The sequence below is a fragment of the Enoplosus armatus genome, chromosome 10, assembly GCF_043641665.1.
Source record: "Enoplosus armatus isolate fEnoArm2 chromosome 10, fEnoArm2.hap1, whole genome shotgun sequence".
Taxonomy (NCBI): domain Eukaryota; kingdom Metazoa; phylum Chordata; class Actinopteri; order Centrarchiformes; family Enoplosidae; genus Enoplosus; species Enoplosus armatus.
Genome location: NC_092189.1, coordinates 17,594,583 through 17,615,780, shown reverse-complemented (window position 1 = coordinate 17,615,780; position 21,198 = coordinate 17,594,583). Strand labels below are relative to the sequence as shown.

The following is a 21,198-nucleotide window of genomic DNA, read 5'->3' as shown; positions in this document are numbered from 1 at the left end:
CTGAGACTTCTTCTAATCTATACATAACACAAAACAAAGTTACCCTAATTGTCATTTGTCTCATGCATGCATCTTCCAATGTTTTCAATTTGGCACCCGTTATATATACAGTAGTTTTATATGCCCTCATGGGAAATCCTTTCCACTTTGTGTGTAAACAAGTTAAAACAGTTACTAGGATCTATTTTCAAATGCTTGTCACTGATCTTGAGGGCAAGAATATGACAACATGAGGACATCTTTGAGTGCAATAATCCCCTGATCTCATCACCCAATCCCTGTGAAGGAATCTGTCTCGAAGCTGAAAGGATGAGGCCACGGGGAGCCTTCCACACACACAGCCACCACACATCCCAAATCTGCCTTTAACATCTTTAAGACACCCAGCAGAGAAGTCTGTTGACCCCCTGCAGGAGATCCTTGTCTGTTGTTTCTGAGATTGAAAAGGGCAAGTCCCAGCACTTCCATCGGGAGAAAGCTAAGCAGAGCAGCCACAGATGGAGGAGAAACTCGACTGGGTTTAGTTTGTCGGACAAGAAGGGGGGAATGGTGAGAAGAAGTGGATGTTAGGAGGGGAAAGCAGCAGGGTGGTGTTTTGGGGTGATGACGGACGGCCTTCATTCTGTCAGCCAGTCGTTAAGCGTGATAAATGGAGTTGAGGTAGAAATTTGGGGTCGGTGCATTCATAAAGCACGCAGACCGGTGCTTTGAAATGTCAACTCCGATTCTCCTGTGGTTGAGCAGATGCTTACATAAGGCAGTTTGTTAAAACGCGAAGGGAGAAACGTCTCCACCAAGACTGTGGAGGCACAGTGAACAGAAGACCAGGCACCAGGGCTGGTAATTCGGAGTGCTCTTGTGCTGCAAAAGAGAGTAATTGGAGCATGTCTTCCCTCTTTGCTGTGTTTAGAAATGGTTATCAAAGGGAGGACAAAGTTTTAGACATCCCCTGTACTAAATCTTAGATGAACTGAAATTCCCAAAGTGAAACTTGGTCTCTAAGGTAGGATTAGGTCATTTTGAACAGCTTTGTCTTCCACTCAGCATGTTTAATCATTTGGAGAGCTAACAGCGTTTATTGAGCATTAGTATATTAATCTTTGTCACAAATGCAGTCACAAATAAATGGGGCATATTATTTTCATTTTTCTATATAAAAGGTCATGATCTGTATTTTGATTATTAAAAAAACTGTTTACAGATTAAACAATTCAACATAAATAGAAAAATGCATTGGAAATATGTAATTTGTAGCACAAACACTGGTTCAACAGTTCATGCTTAAGTGTTCTTTCAGTGAGATGCAGGTCAGAAAAGTACACTTCTAACTAAGGTGGAGGGTCCTCTTTGGGTGGCTCCAAGTGTAAGACGGATGATGACATTACATCCATACAAATGTCCAGATTCCACATCATGAGTGTCACGTCCTGTTGGCCATATCACTCAAGAGCTATATCAACAATGGAGCTCAGTCTTTATGTGAAGCTCTTGTGGATGTCTGAATGGATGCTACATGCACATTCCAAAACCAAACACTAGCTAGTCACATAGGCTAAACTGGTCATTACAGCCATAACAAAGAGGCTTTAGGAGGAGACATTTAGCATTAGTGCTAAAATTCCTCAGGGGAAATTAGGGGGGAAATGGGCGCCCTACTTGAGGAAATGGTAAACTTTGCTTATCACACTATGTGATGAATAGATTGTGCCCCAAATAGAGTGAATTCTTTCTCATACAAATAGTACAAACACACACATGCACTCCCACTGAGATGTCATCTAAAATCACTGTGAGATGAAGAATATAGATATCACAACCTATATGCCTACTCTGACTTGTGCTTCTTCTCTCTCTCTCTCTCACTCACTCACTCACTCACTCACTCACACACACACACACACACACACACACACACACACACACACACACGCAAGCCTGCCCACTGCCCACCATCTCGTGCTGTTTTACAGACCCCATCAGGGATGGTTAAGTCCTCGCAGCTGCTCTCTGCTTGTATCCTCTTGCTCAGTTCTCTCCTCTGTTAATCCATCATCTCTTTCTGTGCGTGTGTCTCACTCTCCTTCTCTCGCTTTGTGAAACGTAAAGCCCCTTTCTCCAAATATTTCCTTTAAGCTGGGGTTTCAGAGTTTTGTTATGCCAAGTGGACGTTGCCTGGTCCCCCTGGTACAATCTGACTGCTTTGACATATCTGACCTTGACTCCAGGCCGGACCCCTCCCTCCCTCCGTTCTGCTAATGGCCACCATTTTTTAATGATTACAGCTGTTTGAGCATCTGCTTGGCACATTAGGTTTGATACCTTGCATTGTGACTGCCCATTTAACTCTGTCTTTCTCTCTTTTTTTAAAGTCATTGACCGTTTGCACCTGTACACTTGATGAATACCACCACACCACCATTAAGAATATTATTCTAATGAAAGAAGTGCATCTATTATATTTTTGTACTTTTGAAGCCAGGTCATTCTTCAAAATATTTTGTACTTTTCCTTTTCTAATGAAAATATACATGTAGTCTACCTGTCCCTCAGAAACTGTTAACATACAGAAATTGTTTTTATTTCCCAATGGCTTCACCATCTGTGTGGAAGATGGTTGAATGATGAATACAAAGATGATCTCACCACTCCATCCATCCAGTCCACATGCCGCTAAACAAGGACAGTTAATCCTCTTGTCAGTGTCATATTTATGGATTTTCATCATCACTCATCCTCATAGCTGTATATACTGTAAGCAAACACGATCCATTCTCAGAACTCGCCGTTATCACCTCATAGCCAAGGTCTGAGTGTAATAAGAATGGGAAACATAATAAATATCTAAAATATAAAGAGCAGCTGCTCTGCAGCAGTTTGGGATTTGCCAGAAGAGTGGACAGATCAGTTTCATCTATTTAATACTATAGTATCTTTTATCCTCACAATAATAAGGTTCATTGATATGAGATTTTAGATGTTTATGTGATATTTCATAAAATATCTCCTCCAATATGAATGCCTCTGGTGCCTTTGGTGTAGTGACAGCCAGTGACACAAGCAATAAAGCAAATGTGATGCACAAATGGTGTGTCAGTGTTCGACTTTTAAAATGCATTATACAAACAGAGAGGAAGACATTTGTTGTATATCCTACTACAGTAGATGAAATATAAATCTTATGGAAGAACAGTAGGGGATCTTACTGTGGTTCAGTATCAATCATTCCAATTGTCCATGCATCTCAGCTGTTATAGTAACAGTCCTCATGTGCAAATGAAAAAGAGAAAGGTACAAATAACAAAAACATTCAGTTTCTATTTTCCTGAAAACGTAGCTTAGAAATGTTTAAACCCAGAAACTTATTTGGGTCTGAGACAAAAAAACCCAAAGAAGTTGTGAAATGGCATTAGAAAAAAAAAGATGGTATTAAAAAAAGGGGCACAAGATATACATTTATTTTTGTAATGAACCATGTATAGTATTTTTGAAATGTTAACCAATTGACAAATGCTTTCAAAATTAAATGATTAAAAGAACAAACCATCTTAAATAACTTTACTGATTATAATTAATTATAATCAGCGTGCACAGTAGATTCTTGAAAATCAATCCATCCAAGCAAAAATAGCTAACATTAGTTAGTGCATATCTCCTCTAGTAACTATAACACTATAGGCTTGAAATTATAATGACTAATTACACAAATTAAACATTCATTACTTGTTTTCCATCATGCAGAGAACAAGGGAAACACTCAGCCACCACTGTGGAATGCTGGGAGATGCCCTCTACAAGGAGAACGACTTTGCTCTCATTATTGACGGGAAGACTCTCAAATACGCCCTCACATTCGGAGTGCGACAGTACTTCCTGGACCTCGCCCTGTCCTGTAAAGCTGTCATATGCTGCAGGTAAGATTTACTCCTGAAATAATAAAATAAACCTGAGACAATAAATTCCGCCGACCAAAATCAAGGAATGAAGACGATGTTCTTATTGGAAAGACTTTTACAAACACTACCTGTTTCTGCTTTTGAAAACCACAACACAAAATAAGTAGTTGGAATTGTTGGGAGTATTTAGCTACTTGCATGAAAAACTGTACTCTACTCAAAAGGTGATGTCATTTTCATGTGTCCACCTCAATGCAATGCACCTCAGTTTTTGCTTAGAAATGCCTCAAATTAAATTAAAAGCTCCATGGTTGAACTACAAAGTATTATGTCTTTGCCACAAAGGTCATTGAGTATTTTATGGCAACAGTTTAAAAAGTGTGATAGTTATAAATTTAACTGACAACTTTCAACATTATGCAGGTACACTGTTGACCTGCCCAGGCCACATAAATAATAGGAAGTACTTAAGTACTCAAGCAACCATGACGGGGTCTGGGGCAGCACCATGTTTTCAGAACAACAGCAAACCTTATGACTCAGTGCATTACGTCAAATTTGTATTTATTTTTCCCCCCAACTCTACCTGCCTTTGCCTTATACACACACTCTGTGGGCACTGAGAGACACCAGGAGATGAATGAGGCCTCTTAAACCACGGAGAACATAAACATTAACAGTTTCACAGCTTAAGACAGACATGCAGTTTATGACATCGTCTCTGGAGACTGTCTGTACTGTACACTACCCCCTAACCTATGGCGCACTAAGAGGAAGCTCCTGTGTGGGAGGCTACAGACTTTGCTGTCAGTGAAGGCTTAAAGTCACAATTTGAAGTAGCCAAGGGGTTTCAATTGATTGTAGTATAAATACAGTTTTATCTGTCAGGTCCATCTTTTAGTGAGTCAGTGTCATCGTGACTCCGCTAAATGGTGATTTAAAAGTCACGGATGGACACAAGAAAATAAAAAGACAAAAACATGAAAACTTCCAAAGGGGGGTAAATACCAGTGTGTCACCAGCTACCTCACCTGACATGAGGAGCTTGACCATGAAGGGTTAGAGGTCCACTCTATCCCTCAGATCTTACCTTCCTTCACACATTCACCTCGTCCAACCAGCAGGAGTTACTAGTGCTGCAACAGAGACATGATCCCTCACTGGCTTCCCACCGTCAAACAATGCCTATTATGTGAGACCAAGTCAAGTCAGGAGCACTGCTACTGGGGATTAAATGCAGTCCCTACAAGTGCTTTCTCTCTTTTCTTTTTTGTAATTCTTAAACAAATAAATTATGCACAAAATGCCACTGTTTATTTTTAGGGTGTTCACACAGTTTGGCACGATTCTCTGCTCGCCTCAACCAACTATTCTCCAAAGTTAAGGAAGAGCTTCGAGTTTTGCCAAGTGCTGATCTCAAGACTTTCTCAGAATGAATATTATTTTATGCACACCCCAATTGTACTGCCCAATACCAGGAAAGTAGGAAATAGAATTTCCTGGACAAGACATTCTTGAGTGTATAATCTCACATCTACTTTCCATTATAATGTATGTCTTGCCTTGTTCTGTATTACTCACTGTTGTAGCACCAATTTTACCAAGACTGATTTTGCCACATTAATTGCACTTGCTGATTAACACAAATCAATGTCTACTTTCATTGAATACCCATTGTGTAACATTCCCTGTGCTACTGCTCCCTTTTAGAGTATCTCCTCTTCAGAAGTCAGAGGTGGTGGAGATGGTAAAGAAACAGGTGAAGGTGATCACGTTGGCCATTGGTGATGGTGCTAACGACGTGGGAATGATTCAAACAGCTCATGTTGGTGTGGGAATCTCAGGCAACGAGGGCCTGCAGGCAGCCAACTCCTCTGACTACTCTATTGCCCAGGTGAGCATGATGGTGATAGTATCTAAAGTAGGAATTACCAGTTATTATTTAAGTTAAAATGCATAAATTAACATGTGTAACTTTTACCACCTGATGCTATACCATTTGTAGTCAGAGAAAATGATGCCAATGCACTGAAGTCTCACAATTTGATTGATAAGCTGCTTAACTGCTAATAATATTCAGACTAGATTAACAGAATAGTATCTTCAAGACGGTGAAAATGATATCGTAAGTTATCTCTGTTGGAATAAAAAAGACACCTAAGCTAAACTATTTGTAACCATGAGACTAGAAGACCAGATTTTACACTTTTGCAGTGTTGAAATATGATTTTAACTTGCTCAAAATATATTTGCGTTTCAGCTGCAGGTGCATGTCCTCAATTTGGCAGCAATACACTGATATCCATGCCCATTTCTATCTTCAAAATGTCAGATTCCACCAATTGTCAGTCCTGTCATTGTCTTCTCAAGTGTAATATGTGTTAGTGATAGCTTGGCACATTGTTCTCAGGAACAATAGGTCATATGTCTGCTAGGGCATTAGCTTATACAGTGAAGTAGTAACACCTGTAAAACAGGCATCTGGTGACACCCAACTCCCACCATAACTATAGAGAAACAGATCCCAGCAAAATGCTACTTAAACACATACTTATGTCCCAGCAACCAGTTTGTCTGAAACTCTACATCGATATGTGATACCCATAAGCAACAAAAGCCATGGAGTTCATGTGTCATGGCTCTGCTTCTACACAGCACGCCGCTCAGTACATCATGTTTCTATTACAGCCACGGGGCTTGAGAGTATGGGAAACCAATAGTTGATTAAAACACAGTGCACTCTCTGTGCTTCAGTACGCAATAACCATCCAAGAGACTTGAGTTTGTCTTAAGTGCCCCCTTCAATTGACATGACATGTAAAAGTGTATGTCTTTCAAAGACCGGTGGCCTCTTGTAATCTATTTAGGTTGTGTGCCAGCATCAAATTAAATTACACTTTCAGACTTCCAGTGGTGTTTTCCATATATTGGCGTAATGGTACATTAACTGTAATTTGCAGACTGCAAACTGAAATCAATCCTTTGGAGTTGTGTAACTTGTTTTTCTATTCCTATATATGATGTATATTAATGTTGTGGAGTATCAGATGAGTTTCTTGCTGCTGTAGATTATTAGAAGAAGATTTAATACTTGAAAGCTCAGTGTTATCTGTAGAAGCAAGTGGAGAGTGAAGAGGCTTTGGGCAGAGGCACCTCTGCTCTCCATCTGTCATCAGCTGAGCTCTGTGTTAACTGATGTTTGATCTGACCATTCAAGGGGTCAGACAAACTGGGGGCTGCCACTGTGCTGTCATTTCACCAAAGAAGACTGTGGTAATGCTGAAAGACATGAAGGCCTTCAAATAAACACAAGTGTGTTTGCCTAAAATAAGTTTCATTCTACTCCTCCTACCTCTTACTTGGTTTCTGAGACATTTTAAGAAATTATCCTTTTGTCAGATGGCAAGAAGATGCAGATGTAGATTGTGTGCTTTGTTTTAGTAATTTACTGGCAACTAAGATGAAACACTTCAAAGTTCTCCTCCAATGTAATCACAGTTAGCTTATTACTATTATTATCAGCTTGAAATCGCACTGAAGTTGCAAGTTCACCACAGGCCCTAAATGGTGATATAATTATAAGGCCATCTAACTATTATGCTGAGCCCTTGGAGACCAATACCCCCTAATGAACTCCTCTGTTTTCAACTACTCAAAGCTTGGTCTTACAATCTCTGACTTGAAATTTCTGGAATGTGTTAGTGAGAGCTTTGGCCTCAATGCCTCATCAGTCCTCTCTGCTGGGGAATGACAAAATGCTCCTGCTTTCTTTAATCTTGAAGTTCCTGTAACTGCTTTAGTGTTCCAGCGCTGATCTCTGATTATGAGGAACCATTAGACAGTGTACTGTACACAGACTTTTGCCATTCATTCATCTTGTCGTTTTCCTCCATTTATTTCCCTCCCACACAGTTCAAATACTTGAAGAATCTGCTGCTCGTCCATGGAGCCTGGAATTACAACCGTGTAGCCAAGTGTATCCTGTACTGCTTCTACAAGAATATTGTCCTCTACATCATTGAGGTAAGTCTCACACAGTAGCTCTCAAGACTGAGACTCATGCAATGAACCAGATCTGAATGCAAAGCATTGAAATTTGTCCACATGACATGATTAGGTAAAGATTTCTTGTTAGAGTTTCCATGTTTGTGTTTCTGTTGACTGGGCCTTCACATTACCTGCCAGTTTGTGCGGCTCCTGGGTGAATGGTTTGAGTTTTGACATACCTGGACAGGATATACACAAACAAACAGACACTCACAGACACACACTCTCAGTAATGAAGGGAGAACTAATTAACTGGAAGTCTGCCTTTGGAAATCCTCGCCAGTTACTGGATCCTTATATGGAATATATTAATCCACACAGCTCCTCTGAATAATCATGAAGTGCAGCCATCTCACTAGCAATGCTACCCATTTCTTTTTCTGCTCTAGGATTACAAGATATTGATTTTCACCATTTTAGACTGTGTGGACAGCAGACACAGACAGATATGAACATAACATTGATCATGCTAAAAAAAAAAATATATATATATATATAATTTACAAGTAGGTAACAACAAAATAATATTGCAGTTATTATCACAGCATTTACTCATTATCAATATGTGATAATGTTTACTAAAATATTCAGAATCACAAAAAAAGTTACATCCTTGTTGTTCCATTTCACTGAATGGTTTTCTAGTGTTTAGAGAGAACGAAATCTTTCTAAGTTTAAAAAACAAAATGCTCTCAAGCGTTGAAGGCCTCATGATTTGACAGATGATCTGGCAGCATTTAACTTATTGTTCATTTCGACTTGAAAACCACGATATCTCCATGGGAGAATTTTGTCAAGATAAAGTTAAGACGATAAATTACAACATGAATTTCTGCTCAGCCCTGTGATCAATAGAGTTCTACTGCATCAATGAGCCAGGAACATTTGCTTTGGATGGAAAATTATGAGCAGGTAATGAATACTGTTCATAGCCACTCAGCTCTACTCTCCTTGTATATCAATGGATGGTGGTCAGGAAGGTTTTCACATGTTCTCACATCGGTCTGTTGGTGTGCGGTAGGTTTGATGGCATTTGACAGATACCAGACCCGGTACTGATTGCAGGTTCAGAGCTATAACCGAGAATGACCAGACAGGTTAAGTGCTTCCTATCAGCAGCAGCTTTATCATCGGGAGTGCTCAGATGTTTTGATCTACCGGCCATGCACTTGTCTGATGGAAGTAGCAACTTTGGCTTTTCATCTTCTCAAAAAGTCTACATCAGAAGTCACTACTGAGTGTTTGATTACATCTTTTCCCAAACTACATATCAGGAAGTTTTAATGGAGATATACTGGTGTACTGTATGTAATATACTTACCTTGCAAAGTTTGAGCCATTTGCTTATAAGAATAAAATATGCTCTTATTGCTGGTTAAGTGCCAGTGCAGCTTACAAACAGCATAAATACAAATAAAAACCAGACAAGTAAGGACATACATGAAGAACAGAACGTTAAATGATAAAGAGTGTTCCCCCCACTCTCTACACTTGTGTTGTCTGAGGGGGCCCGATAGCCATAGAGAGCAAGTGATTTACACACTTCCTCTGCCTTTGCGTGGTGAAGAGGGGACAATATGGAGAGTGCTCCCTGTCCGTGATATGCAGTGACAAAAAAGGATCAGCCACATGTTTTTTAAATGCCATCACTATTTCACCTGTCATGGAAATATGAGCACTTTAAAATTCTCTTTTGTTCATCCTCTTTCTGTGACACTTGACCTCTGATCCCCTTTCCCATCAGCATTCTGGTTTATAGTACACCATGGAGAATCAGTAGTCTACCTTTTACATTCCAGCATGTCTGCTTCTGGCTTATCATGACCTGAAGTGAAAGAGGGCAGTCACTCTCTTTCCAGCCAGTAACTGCAGTTGTAGGTACTGCTACTCTTTGATCATGCTAGCCTTTTCCAGATAAGGTAAAATAACAAATGCAGATCCAAAATAAAATAAAATAAAATTTGCTATATTTAATTTTCTGTCGACAAAAACGTAATTATTTTAACCATGCATGAACTTTTGAATGTCTCACTCAGAATTTACTGTTTAAGTCCAAAAGAGGTGGCACAACTTCTTATGTATATATTACATAAATCCAGAACTATACAAACCCCTGTCTTTTATTCTCGTTTTTTTCTCTCTGCCCTTCATTTGAATCCTAAATGGACCTTTATGCCTCGATCTCATCAAAACCGGGTCAAAATCCCTCTTAGCGGTGTTTATCCATTTTTTTGTGTGTCCAACTACAGCTGCTCTTTGAAACATACCAGGTCCCTTTTCAAAGCAGGCATTTTCCTACAACTGGAACATAACATCTATAGTTCTGTCTGCAGGGTGAGCTTCTTTCTAGCACACCTTTTGTTGCTCTCTGAAAACATAACTCTCCCTCCCCCCCGTGTGGCGCTCCTTCAGGGGATTCAAGCAGATAATAGGACATTTCTTCTCCGGCTGCTTCAATATTTCAAATGTCCCTGTTTTGTAAGACCCTGACATCTAACACACCAGCAACCCCGGGGCATGGGTAAAAGCTGCGTTTGTTCCACTAATAGGTTTACTTTTGTGCGTGCATGTTTTTCTCGTCGACTCCCAGACTACCTTGCAAGGAGAGAATTGACTGGAATTTTAACTTTCTTGTTCACAGCACCATTGTCTGGTACAGTGTGTGTTACAATTTGAATACCAGGACCGGGAGACTGTGTTTAAGCCTCTTTTCGTCTCCCTCTGTTTCCATTGGGTCTTTGGTTCCTTTTTAAGAGACATAGAGAGGGTGAGGGATTCTGTGGCTATTGTGGAAGACGTGAATGTGAGCGCAACTTAGTCTGAGGCTCTTGGAAGAGTTGTGTGATCATTCAGGATTTTGTGTTACTCACTGAGGGTTAATTGTGAGTCAGAAAGTAAGGCTGTCACTCCAGTGGATGATTGAGTGACAGCTGGAACTGCTTCACAGTGTTTCTTTTGGCTTTCCCCATGCTGTTGATTATGGTTGGCATTCCTTTTCCTAATCAGTTAGAGAACAGTTCAAGCTTTATCACGCTTGAAACATGACCACATGTATATCTAATTGAAAACGGCAGTTATAATTACTCAGATATTCTTTAAACAATGTGGCCCAGTGCTTTACAAACTTTAAGCAGAATTCATAACTCCTACTTTGTTACAAATTACACTATTAACTAAAACAGAAGTGAAAAGGACTGAATTCAGCCACATTCAAGCTAAGAGGCCTTTGCAAAGGAAGCCATAGCAACTTAATTCAAATGGCCGATCCAGCTGGCCACTCATGTTTGATTGACACATTGCCAGGGTGCTACAGAGGGGGCTGATGGACAAGTGGCATTTAGGAGGCAATTACATGAAAGCTCATTCACTGCGGCTCTGTGTAGTTAGAGGCGGCTCAGAGTTGCAGAGCAAAGCTTGCCGACCATTGCACGCTGAATGAAACCACAGAGGCCGTGCCTGGCATTGTAAAACAGCTTATGTTTGTAGCTCCACATATTTCCAGCATATTTATCAGATCCTTCTTTATGTCCCTCTTTATTCTTTGCTTGCTTTGTGTATGAATTCCATTAGCAATTCTGCAATACTAAGCTTAAGAGTATCAGGACTTGCATTGTTGGGGACAAATGTCATGCTCCCCCCACCCCTCCAGCTAGACGAGGCCTGCCGAACAGCCTTGGAATCAATGATTTTTCATTTGCTGATGAATATGCAAGAAGTCTTCTTATCGGCTAGCCGCTGCCCAATCCCCCTTTTCTCAATTCCTGCTTCCCTCCATTACTGTTTTTCATGATGTGCAGTCGGGGAGAGAGGCCAGCCACACCCCTCCGCTGAGTGGCACTCAATGAGGAGAAGAAAAGGGGAAGAAAAATCCTGCCTGGTACTTCCCCTAATGAGCAAATCAATGCATCTGTCCCTCAAGAGATGGGAGAGGGAGAAAGAGAGAGAAGCTATTGGGACCCCAAGGACCAGGCCAAAACACTCACACAGAAGCAGTTACCACATGCTATGAATAGGAGCCTTTTTTAACTTAGCACAACAATATATCAGCCCAGAGCCTCTCATTGGGCAGAGCTGTAATTAATTCAGCAGTTTGACCTAACCGCTAGCCTCTCGTTACCATTGCTTGAGCCACGCTAATGGTTGAAACTGCCTCATGGCTTGGGCTTCATCTACACATAACCCATAGCAACGGCATCTGAATGTATTTTTAGAGAGCCAAGACCCCAAACACCTAAAACTATTCTTGCACTGCCAAGAGATGTACTGCACACCTTCTGATTCTCATGGTTACGGAGCCACATGGTCTCAGATTTGGGCGAACATCCCATGTGAATTTGAAAAACAGGCCCCCCTCATATAAAAGAAACAACATCATGGTAGAGTGCACCTGATGGAGTGGAGGGTGGGATCTGTGATGGGTGGGTGTGGCAGAGAGGGGAGGTGAGGGGCAGGGTCCGGGGGCACACACATAAACACAGGCTTCATCTATAGGCACCCACCCCACCAAGGGAATGAAGGGGGGGGGATGACAGACATTTGTTTTCACGCATACTCTTACACGACTAAATGGGAAGGGCCAGTGGCAGATTGGTATTGGTCATGTAGAGAGTGGCAGCGGTGGGTGGGGCCCTCAAATAGGCTTTGTCCCAATCTGAGAATTTGTAGCAGTTCATGCCTTCATAATGAAGTTAAATGAAGCGAGGAAATGCTTGGTTGGCCATGGCCAAAACACAGCACCCCTGATGTTCCCTTGACAGATTTGGCGTGAGCAAGAGCCGGTTCTGGACCATGAAGTGTCAAACTGTAACTCTTTCTAACTGGAACGATTTCGGATTCACTGTCGGTGTACAAGCAGTGTTGTACATTCCTTTTTTCTCCAGAATGTGTCAGACAAATCTGCTTTACAACAAAATAATTCATGTGTGCCTTTTTTCCTACTACATACTGCAATTTAACTTTTAACATTTTAAGAATATCTGTCCTGATCTTAGATGCATTGTTTTGTTCAAATACGTATTACTAATCAAGATACATTGATAAGCCTCATCTCCAGCCAACATATGGTTTACATTACCTCTCTCTCCCTCTCCTGACACAATATATCTAAGTCTCCATCATTCAGAGTCCCACAGTCCGGACTCTGCCCCTATAACTAACCTTGTCTGTCACCCACTTGTCTTCAGATAGATCAAGGAGGGAAATAGTGCGCTTGATATATGTTTGTATATTATCCCGTGATGAATCCAGTTGACAATTTGCATCGCAGGGGTGGCATCTGGAGGTCTAGGCTTTCCCACTCTATTGTGGCCTCTCTGCCTTTCCTGAGTTTGAAACCTGGCTAAGTTAGACTAATGACATGTTGATCACAGGTCAGCACTTCAAACAAAACCATGTTAGGATCATGTAGTTATTTTTTGTAATTGACAGGAAACATTTATTTGTCCTGTTTTATTCCCAAAACGACAACATTATTGGAAGGTGCATCACCCTTGCTATCATTTTGAAGATATATTAGCAAGAGCTGTTCACTCTTTGATATTTTTCATCTTGTAAGAGACCCTGCAGTCTCTCTCTGAAGTCTCCGTTGTCATAAGACAGTGAAGAATGTAGTGTGATGGAAAAATGGATTGTTGGTCTGTGGACACAGTGAGCCCATCTCAAATCTGATAATGTTAACCACCTACACACTCATCACTAATGGAAAGAATATACCAAAAGGGCAATTAGAAAGACTGCAGAGGTTTTGTGTTTTCCTCATGTAGTTTGAGTAAAGCCTAGAGTATCAAATTCATGACTTTGTGCCTGACTGATTAAAATGACAGTAATGGCAAAGGTAAATGTGAGTATTTTGGACATGAAACCATCCTTGTCATCTTGGTTTGTCAATGAAAATGATAAACTCTAAAACATGAACTGTATAAACATAAACTGTGATTATATTTAACTGCTTTCTGTTCTTATTTTTGCTGTTCTTACTCTTTCTTTGTGTGATTTTGTCCCCCTTAGATCTGGTTCGCGTTTGTCAATGGCTTCTCAGGCCAGATCCTGTTTGAACGCTGGTGCATCGGCTTGTACAACGTGGTGAGTGTTAATAAAATGTACTCTCTAAAGACCGTATTTTACTCCTTTACCCCGTCTCTGACACAGAACTGATTTGCTGTGGTGCCCCAAAACTGATCCTTTTTTTGCTTGACTATGTCATCAACATCTTGAAAACTTTCTCCTTTATTTATGACCTGTTGTCAAGACCATATTCCCTCTGAGCCCTAAACTATGTACTGAATACGAAAGAACAACAGCTTTGCTTGCCCCAAAGAGTGTAGTTAGCAAGGGCAGCTACGTTTGAATGATAAAAAGAATAGGAAGAATGGAGCAGCAACTGAGCTGGCTGCTGATGTAGGGAGTCCCACAGGGCTCCATAATGGGACCACTCCTAATGAACTCATATTTCATATCTGTCATGAATTAAGTAGAAGGAAAAAATGTGCATCTGCAAGTTTGATCTTTGATACCAAAGCCAAAAGGAGTTGATATGTAACTTTAAACTGTTTATTAAAATCAACTCAATTCAATAAACAAAGATGAATGAGAGAAGTGTGAAGTGAAATTTCCCCACATTCTTGATCGGCCTCAAATGGAAGTGATTTATGGGAGGGACAAACTGTCAAGTGAGAAGGACATTTCCACAGCCCTGCCTTTGCATTCATTTCATAATAAACCACCACCTTAGAACCAGTACTGTACTGGGGGGTGGGAAGAGGGTCTTTCACTTTATCCAAAAACTGGGTGCATTCCTCCGGCTCAGTGGGAGTCTGTCGGAGGCAGTGGGCTGAATCCGCCCCTCAATGGAGATCTTCCTGGGCCTGCCTCTGAATAAGAAAGGAGCCCAGTGGAGCATGTCCTGTGACCCGCTGGTCCTGCAGACTGAGGCCTGCAGACTCCCACTCCAGATGGGCCTGCAGGGAACTCACACCAACTGACCCACTGAGCCCCCCAAACCACACAATACCATCGCTCCTCTCTCAGCAGCTGCTATACAGAACAACATTACAACACCACGAAGAAATTACACTTTAGCTAAGCTTAAATACCTGCTTCTTAGTCAAGAGCATCGTAGATGTTCATTGGAGGCGGGTTTTGCATATGAACAGACTTGAAGCATGACAAATCAAAATAAGAAACCCTGAAGGGGTTTAAGGTCAATGGTCTTCAATGGTGTAAAATAAAGAATGGGGCAGGTGGAGAACAAAATGAAGAAAATTTGTGTATAAATGTAACATACGGAGATAGCGGCAATGATTAAGACAGGCCGCACGTCTGAAACAAGGACTAGATTAGACTTAGGCGCAACTACCACTGTGCATGTACAGTTATTTTATAACTTTGGTGACGTTTGCAAAGTGATTTTGGCTCTCAGTTGCAGGAATATTCTTCCTTTAATACCTAGGGAGTACGTGTTTGGTCAGTCGGATCAAGAGGTAAATACAAAGTGTAAATAAATCCATTTGATAAAGCTTGTTGAGAGTGCATCTCAAAGGTGCATCAAAGTGGATCTTACGGGCTTCAACACATGAGATGTGGTTGAAAGAAAAAAAAAAAAAAGCACGGGTACCTTTTGAGTTGAGATTACTTTGTCACAGATACTGTTTGTAAGGTCAAGAATGAATTTTCATGCAACAGTGTTTTAGACAATAGGTATTTGAATGTTTTATTTCTATTATATTATATTTATCCCAGATTTACCATGAATGTTTCTGTGTATGTGTTTCTTATGCAGATCTTCACTGCTCTGCCTCCTCTCACTCTGGGAATATTTGAGCGCTCCTGCAGGAAAGAGAACATGCTGAAATATCCAGAACTCTACAAAACCTCCCAGAATGCCATGGGCTTTAATACCAAGGTAACACAAGTCACTATCACATTCTTTATGTGCATATTTACTGCTTTATTTGCACATGACCAGATTCAAATACTTTTAGATAACTTTTTTATTATTCTCCCTTCTGTCTTTTTGTTTCAGTTATTTGTTGTGTTATTTACTGTGTAGTTTACTTTTTCTTTTCTGGTCTCCGTCCTGTTCTTTGCAGCTGCAGTAATGTAATTTCTCTATAGGAAGCTCAAACCTTTCTACAAATCTAGTGCAAATTTGATGGAACTATTTGGTAGTTTGTGGAGCAGCTGGCCTGTATCCATGGCCTAAATTACTATTTACATACTGTGTTTCACTTTATCACCTCCGGAAGATAATTTTATGTTCAACTTCTAAAAGAGGAGCATCGTTACCTGCCATTTTGGTCATTTTAAACAGCTCAGCTAGTATTAAGTGTCACTAAACTCTCATAAATTTGGTAATTTTCCATTGTATCATCTTAAATTGAGAATTAATTCATTTTGTGCTCTACCACACAAATGAAAAGGTCATGTTCCAGCTCTTACATCCAATTAACATCACATTAATGACACGAGATGTTCCTGTTTGGGACTGATGCATCTCCCGTCACAGTGACCTGGCAGCTGTAGTCAGTGGGTCTCCAGTCGTAGCCTGGTTTGGCCTGGCTTGACCTATTCTGTCTGGTTGCGGGGGCTGTCCGTTAGCTTTTCCCCGCTGGTAATAAAGATGTCTCCTTCTTTCTCCATGCTGAGCCCTGGACCCTCCTCACAGGCGTGGTGACCTGGTTAGCACGGCAAAGAGGTGGATTAAAGACGGATTGGCCATGGCGGTCAGGGGCAGGGAAGGTCAGATGGGTTGGGGGATGCAGCAGAAAGAATTGGGGGAAGGAGGGAATAGAGAGAGCGTGCTGTCATTGTGTGACAGTGTTTGTTGCGGAAAATTATGCAATTTGTTTAAGTGAGGGAGTTGTTTGTTCTCAGAGCAAGGTTGTCAGATTGAGTTTAACCCATCCAGGACCACACTGAATGTATGAAATAAGAGAGTTTCTATCTCCAGTTTTACTAGACAAGGACTACTTCCATCTGTTAAAAGTGACACTTTTCAGATTGATCAAGTAAACTATAAGGTTTATTAGTCAGGAGGAGACAGCTAGCCCATTTAAACCTAGCCTATTCAAGTCAAATCATCGAATTTCCACCAAAACAAAATTCATTGGATTCACAATTTTCCGTCCATCCGTGTGGCGCTTTTGCTAAAACAAACATTCACTGATTCCAGCTTCTCAAATGTGAGGATTTGATGCTTTCCTTTGTCATATATGATAGTTAACTGAATATCTTTGGGTTTTTGACTGAAATTGGCAGATTAATTGATAATGAAAATATCGTTAGTTGCAGCCTTACTAATGCCACACCTGTTTTATTAACTGAAAAGAATATATGTGTGTCTCTCCCAGAGCTGTTATTGCAAAAAATACTGAAAAATATTTGAGACTATAAACTCACCCATGATTAATGAACACACTCTCGGTCATTAGGTGAGTTAATGTAAGTAAATCCATTACTTGAATGGCCTGTATTGTTTTTCATAATTGAAGAAAGCTGGAGAAATAGAGGCCATTTGGTTGCAAAACAGACATGTTATACACAAAACAAGTGCTAGTTGTTGTCTGTAGATAAATGTAGTTTTTTACAAGTGTTGACAGCATCAGACATTGTCTTTATTACATTAATCATACAGTAAATTAGAGAGATATTTTGCGTCACAACTCATTTAATCGTCCAAAATTTTGGCTGAATTCTGTTTTAGGGTGGATTTTCCCTTCATTAACTGTTTTGAAGACTTCATTAATCTTTTTGTGCCAAAAAAGGGTCACAAAAGTATGTGTCTGATAGTTAGAAGCAAATGAACCTCGTTTTTGTTTGGGCCACATTTTCCAAGACCCATAAATGATGAGTCGGCCAGGTCAGCAGGTTGTTTTTGCTGGCTTGTCCACTCTTTTCCCGAGATATTTTCCTTGCAGCTGGCCCGAGGCGAGGCGAGAAAATCCAGCAGGAATTTGGCCCCTCGAAGCCTGTCTTTTTGCGCGCCTGGCTCTTTTGTACACAACAGATACTGTCTTTGTGAATTAAAGCTGTTTGTGTTGAGGTGAGAGACGGGACTGACCGGGGGTGTTAGAAACTCAAGGCGTGGCTTCAACTGTGTCGCCCGTTCGCATTTAATTACATATTCCTGACACTTGAGTCACTCTAATGAACCCTGTGTATGTGGTCGTAGTAATCCCATCAGTTTACCAACAACTATCACATCTTATAGAGCACCTTTCCCTCTCTTATACTCTTCTGTTTCTTTCCCCCTTTCCCTTTTTGCCTTGCCGTTCAAAAAGAAACGGAAAGGGGTGGGCAGCTCTGGAAATATTTGGCTCAATATTAATTACTGGCATTCATGCTTTTTTTTTTTTGGCAATTAGGAGTTCCACAAAGGGCAGAATCTTTATAGAACAGACCGGGCATTCATTCGGAGGGGATCCCTAGCAACTTGCTGGGATACAAGGGAAAGAAAGAGCGCAGGGTGGCTGGAGGGGTGAAAGGGAGGATCCCACTGTGACAAATGATTATGAACATTTATTGATTTCATTAGCATTCATTATTGTGGAGGGGAAATGAGGTCTTGTTTGCACCCCCACAGTGTTTGGGAATAGGATAGTTGAGGAGGAGGCTGATAGAGAGCTGAGCCTATCAGTGGGAGGCTAATTGACATAAACATGTGATTGTAACATTAGTGCTAATTTAATCCATATTTGACCACAGAGATAGAGGAGTGGGGGTTGGTTTCGGCCACCCTTCGCTCAGTGTATTGGGTTTTGTGTACACAGTAATAATCCTGGGTGGGGGGTGGCTGCTATGGGACTTTGTTTAGTTGATAGAAAAAATGAGGAGGTTGTGCCTCTGAGGCCAAGGTATATCATAAAGGCTCATAATCTAGAACAAGCTGTTTCCCTTCACTGTACTCTATCCTCCATTACTCTCCTCTTTTTCACTTCCTCTCCTAGCAGAATATTGAGAATATCCCTATGGAGTAAAGCAGTTCTAATAGTTATTCTAAAACGACTCAAACCTGCGGAAATCACAAGACATTTTCACTTTTTAGGGTGTCCAGTTTGTCTCAAATAACTGTTTTATGTTTTAGTGACAGGTTTGCTGAAGTTGTTGAAAAGGGTGTTTTTAAGAAAGCCAGTCTGCCAAGAGCTGATGATTAAAAAGAGGCCAAAGATTAAAATGTGCCGCTTTTTTTCTGTTTTTATTTTTTCTCTGTCAGCCGTTTACTCTCTGGGTTTGACGAATTGTCAGCTCTCAGAATTAACACCCAACGTCTGGGTCAGCACCGGGAAGGAAAAAGGGGGCACAAATGTGGAGCGTTTTTTGGCAGAATAGATTTCACGGCTGTTTCATGCTACATCGCCCATTAGTGTTTTGTTTGGCTCCGGTGTTGCATAATGTAAATTTGAAACAAGGTGGTTTTGGAGTGGGAGTATTGATTTAAACGACTCATCCAAAGTCTGCATGCTTGCATACACAGACACACACGCAGACTGCGGTCCACACCACGATTTTCCAGGCCCTTGATAATTACCATGAAAGCAGTTTAATCTCTGTCAGGCCTGTCAGTCTCCTTGTGTGTGTTTCTAGACTGATTTCTGCTTGTTTAAACTCTCCTGTCATTTATTTCTACACCAGTTAAAATTCTCACATGAAAGGGCCAATGAAAGAGCCTAATGAAATGTAATGAGAGGAAAACCTCACACTGGCACCACATGTATTAATGTTGTTTAATGTTCTTATCAACTGAGGCGACAACATGTAATTTACAGTCTCTTATGCTCACTGCTTATATACAGTGTAATCTTTAAAAAAAACTAGAAGTTAAAACCTGCAAACTGACATTGTCCACTTGCCTTTCACTGCTCGTACACACACTCAGCAGCCTCTCTCTCCCCCATAACACACACAGAGGATATACAACGTGTCTGTCAGCGGGGTGGCCATTCAGTGAGGAGGCCCCGACAAAACCGCCACTTAGCCTAGCGCTGGGCTGGCACAAAGGGCCCAGGTCAGGGGTCACTTGGAAGGCTGGAGCTCCCCACACCCTTTTCTCATGCTTTTTTCACTCTCTCTGTCTCTCCCTCTCACTCTCTCTTCTTGAAATCTCCTGCCGCCTCCAACCCCCCACCCCTCTCTGGCTCCTTCCCCTCCATCCTCTCCCCTCTGTTTTGCAGGTCTTCTGGGCCCATTGTCTGAACGGCCTCTTCCACTCCGTCATCCTCTTCTGGTTCCCCCTTAAAGCCTTCCAGCATGGTAAGTAGCACCAAGAGACTCCACCACAGCTCTCGGCGGACTCCGTGGATGAAGAGGGAGGACAGTCAAACACACATACTTCGTCTTAATTAGTTCTCTCTTCAACCGTCCGCTCATGAATTGCAAACATGTGTGTGCTCCGGCAAGAGTGACACACACTAACAAGCGTATGTTCATGTTTGCTCCAGTTCACATGTGCACACAATGACCTGCTGAAATGCGTTTACACACAGTTATTTGCACTTACTTCATTTTTTATAAACACGCCACTCAGATACAAACTTTGCATTGTTCTTTGCATATTATGAGGCTTTTTATCCAAATAGACAACTATCAGTCTTTTTGTGTGTTTAAATTTAATTCACAATAACTTTATTTAATTGTATGTCAATTGTGCATGTTTGTGCACATTAAGATGCAAGGTTTCCATGTATGCACGCAGAGAGAATAGGGATCTTTGAGCCGGTAAGTCTTGGCTGGCCAGAGCAGAGGACCACACAAGCTTGGGCCTGCTCTCCAAACAAAGGCGCCAAGCCCCTTCACTCTGACTGACAGGCTGTCAGCAAAGCCTCAGCGCACACAAGACATGTGACCAGCCGGAAGTAAAGGGAAAGGGAGCTTCTCTTTCTTACTTTACTGGCAGTCGCACGCTGCTGATATTTTAGCCTCAGCCGCAGCCCAAATCCACGTGGGCAGTTTGGAGCAAATGTCTGTGTGATTTGCAGTTAATTACTATTTTATTAATTTAGGAAGTTCTTCTAACCTCTGTTTTAGGAAAAGTGTTCTCAGTAGGTTGGATTGCGTTTTAATGGCAGAATAAACAGTCATGTTCTTTCTATTTCAGCAGTGAATGAGCCAGGACATTTAATTTCTGACCATGATTAATGCACACCAATTCTGCTATTCAGTCTTACAGATGGCTTTTCATAGAAAGACTCTTTCCTAATAGTTGCGAAAGACAGAATTAACATTCCAGCCTCTCTCAAAGGGTAGTAATGGAAGCAGCATTTGA

General features: G+C 41.1%; 1 protein-coding gene across 2 annotated transcripts in view; it reads left to right on the top strand.

Annotated features, from left to right (window-relative positions):
- The window catches only part of atp8a1 (ATPase phospholipid transporting 8A1), a 96,863-nt gene that overhangs the window by 60,985 nt on the left and 14,680 nt on the right, over nucleotides 1-21,198 (top strand). For both annotated transcript variants that reach the window (XM_070912739.1, XM_070912740.1), the window contains 6 exons: nucleotides 3,739-3,911; nucleotides 5,604-5,787; nucleotides 7,806-7,916; nucleotides 13,947-14,021; nucleotides 15,718-15,840; nucleotides 20,108-20,186. In XM_070912739.1, coding sequence (XP_070768840.1) covers nucleotides 3,739-3,911; nucleotides 5,604-5,787; nucleotides 7,806-7,916; nucleotides 13,947-14,021; nucleotides 15,718-15,840; nucleotides 20,108-20,186 — 745 coding nt within the window. The remainder of the gene's footprint in view (nucleotides 1-3,738; nucleotides 3,912-5,603; nucleotides 5,788-7,805; nucleotides 7,917-13,946; nucleotides 14,022-15,717; nucleotides 15,841-20,107; nucleotides 20,187-21,198) is intronic.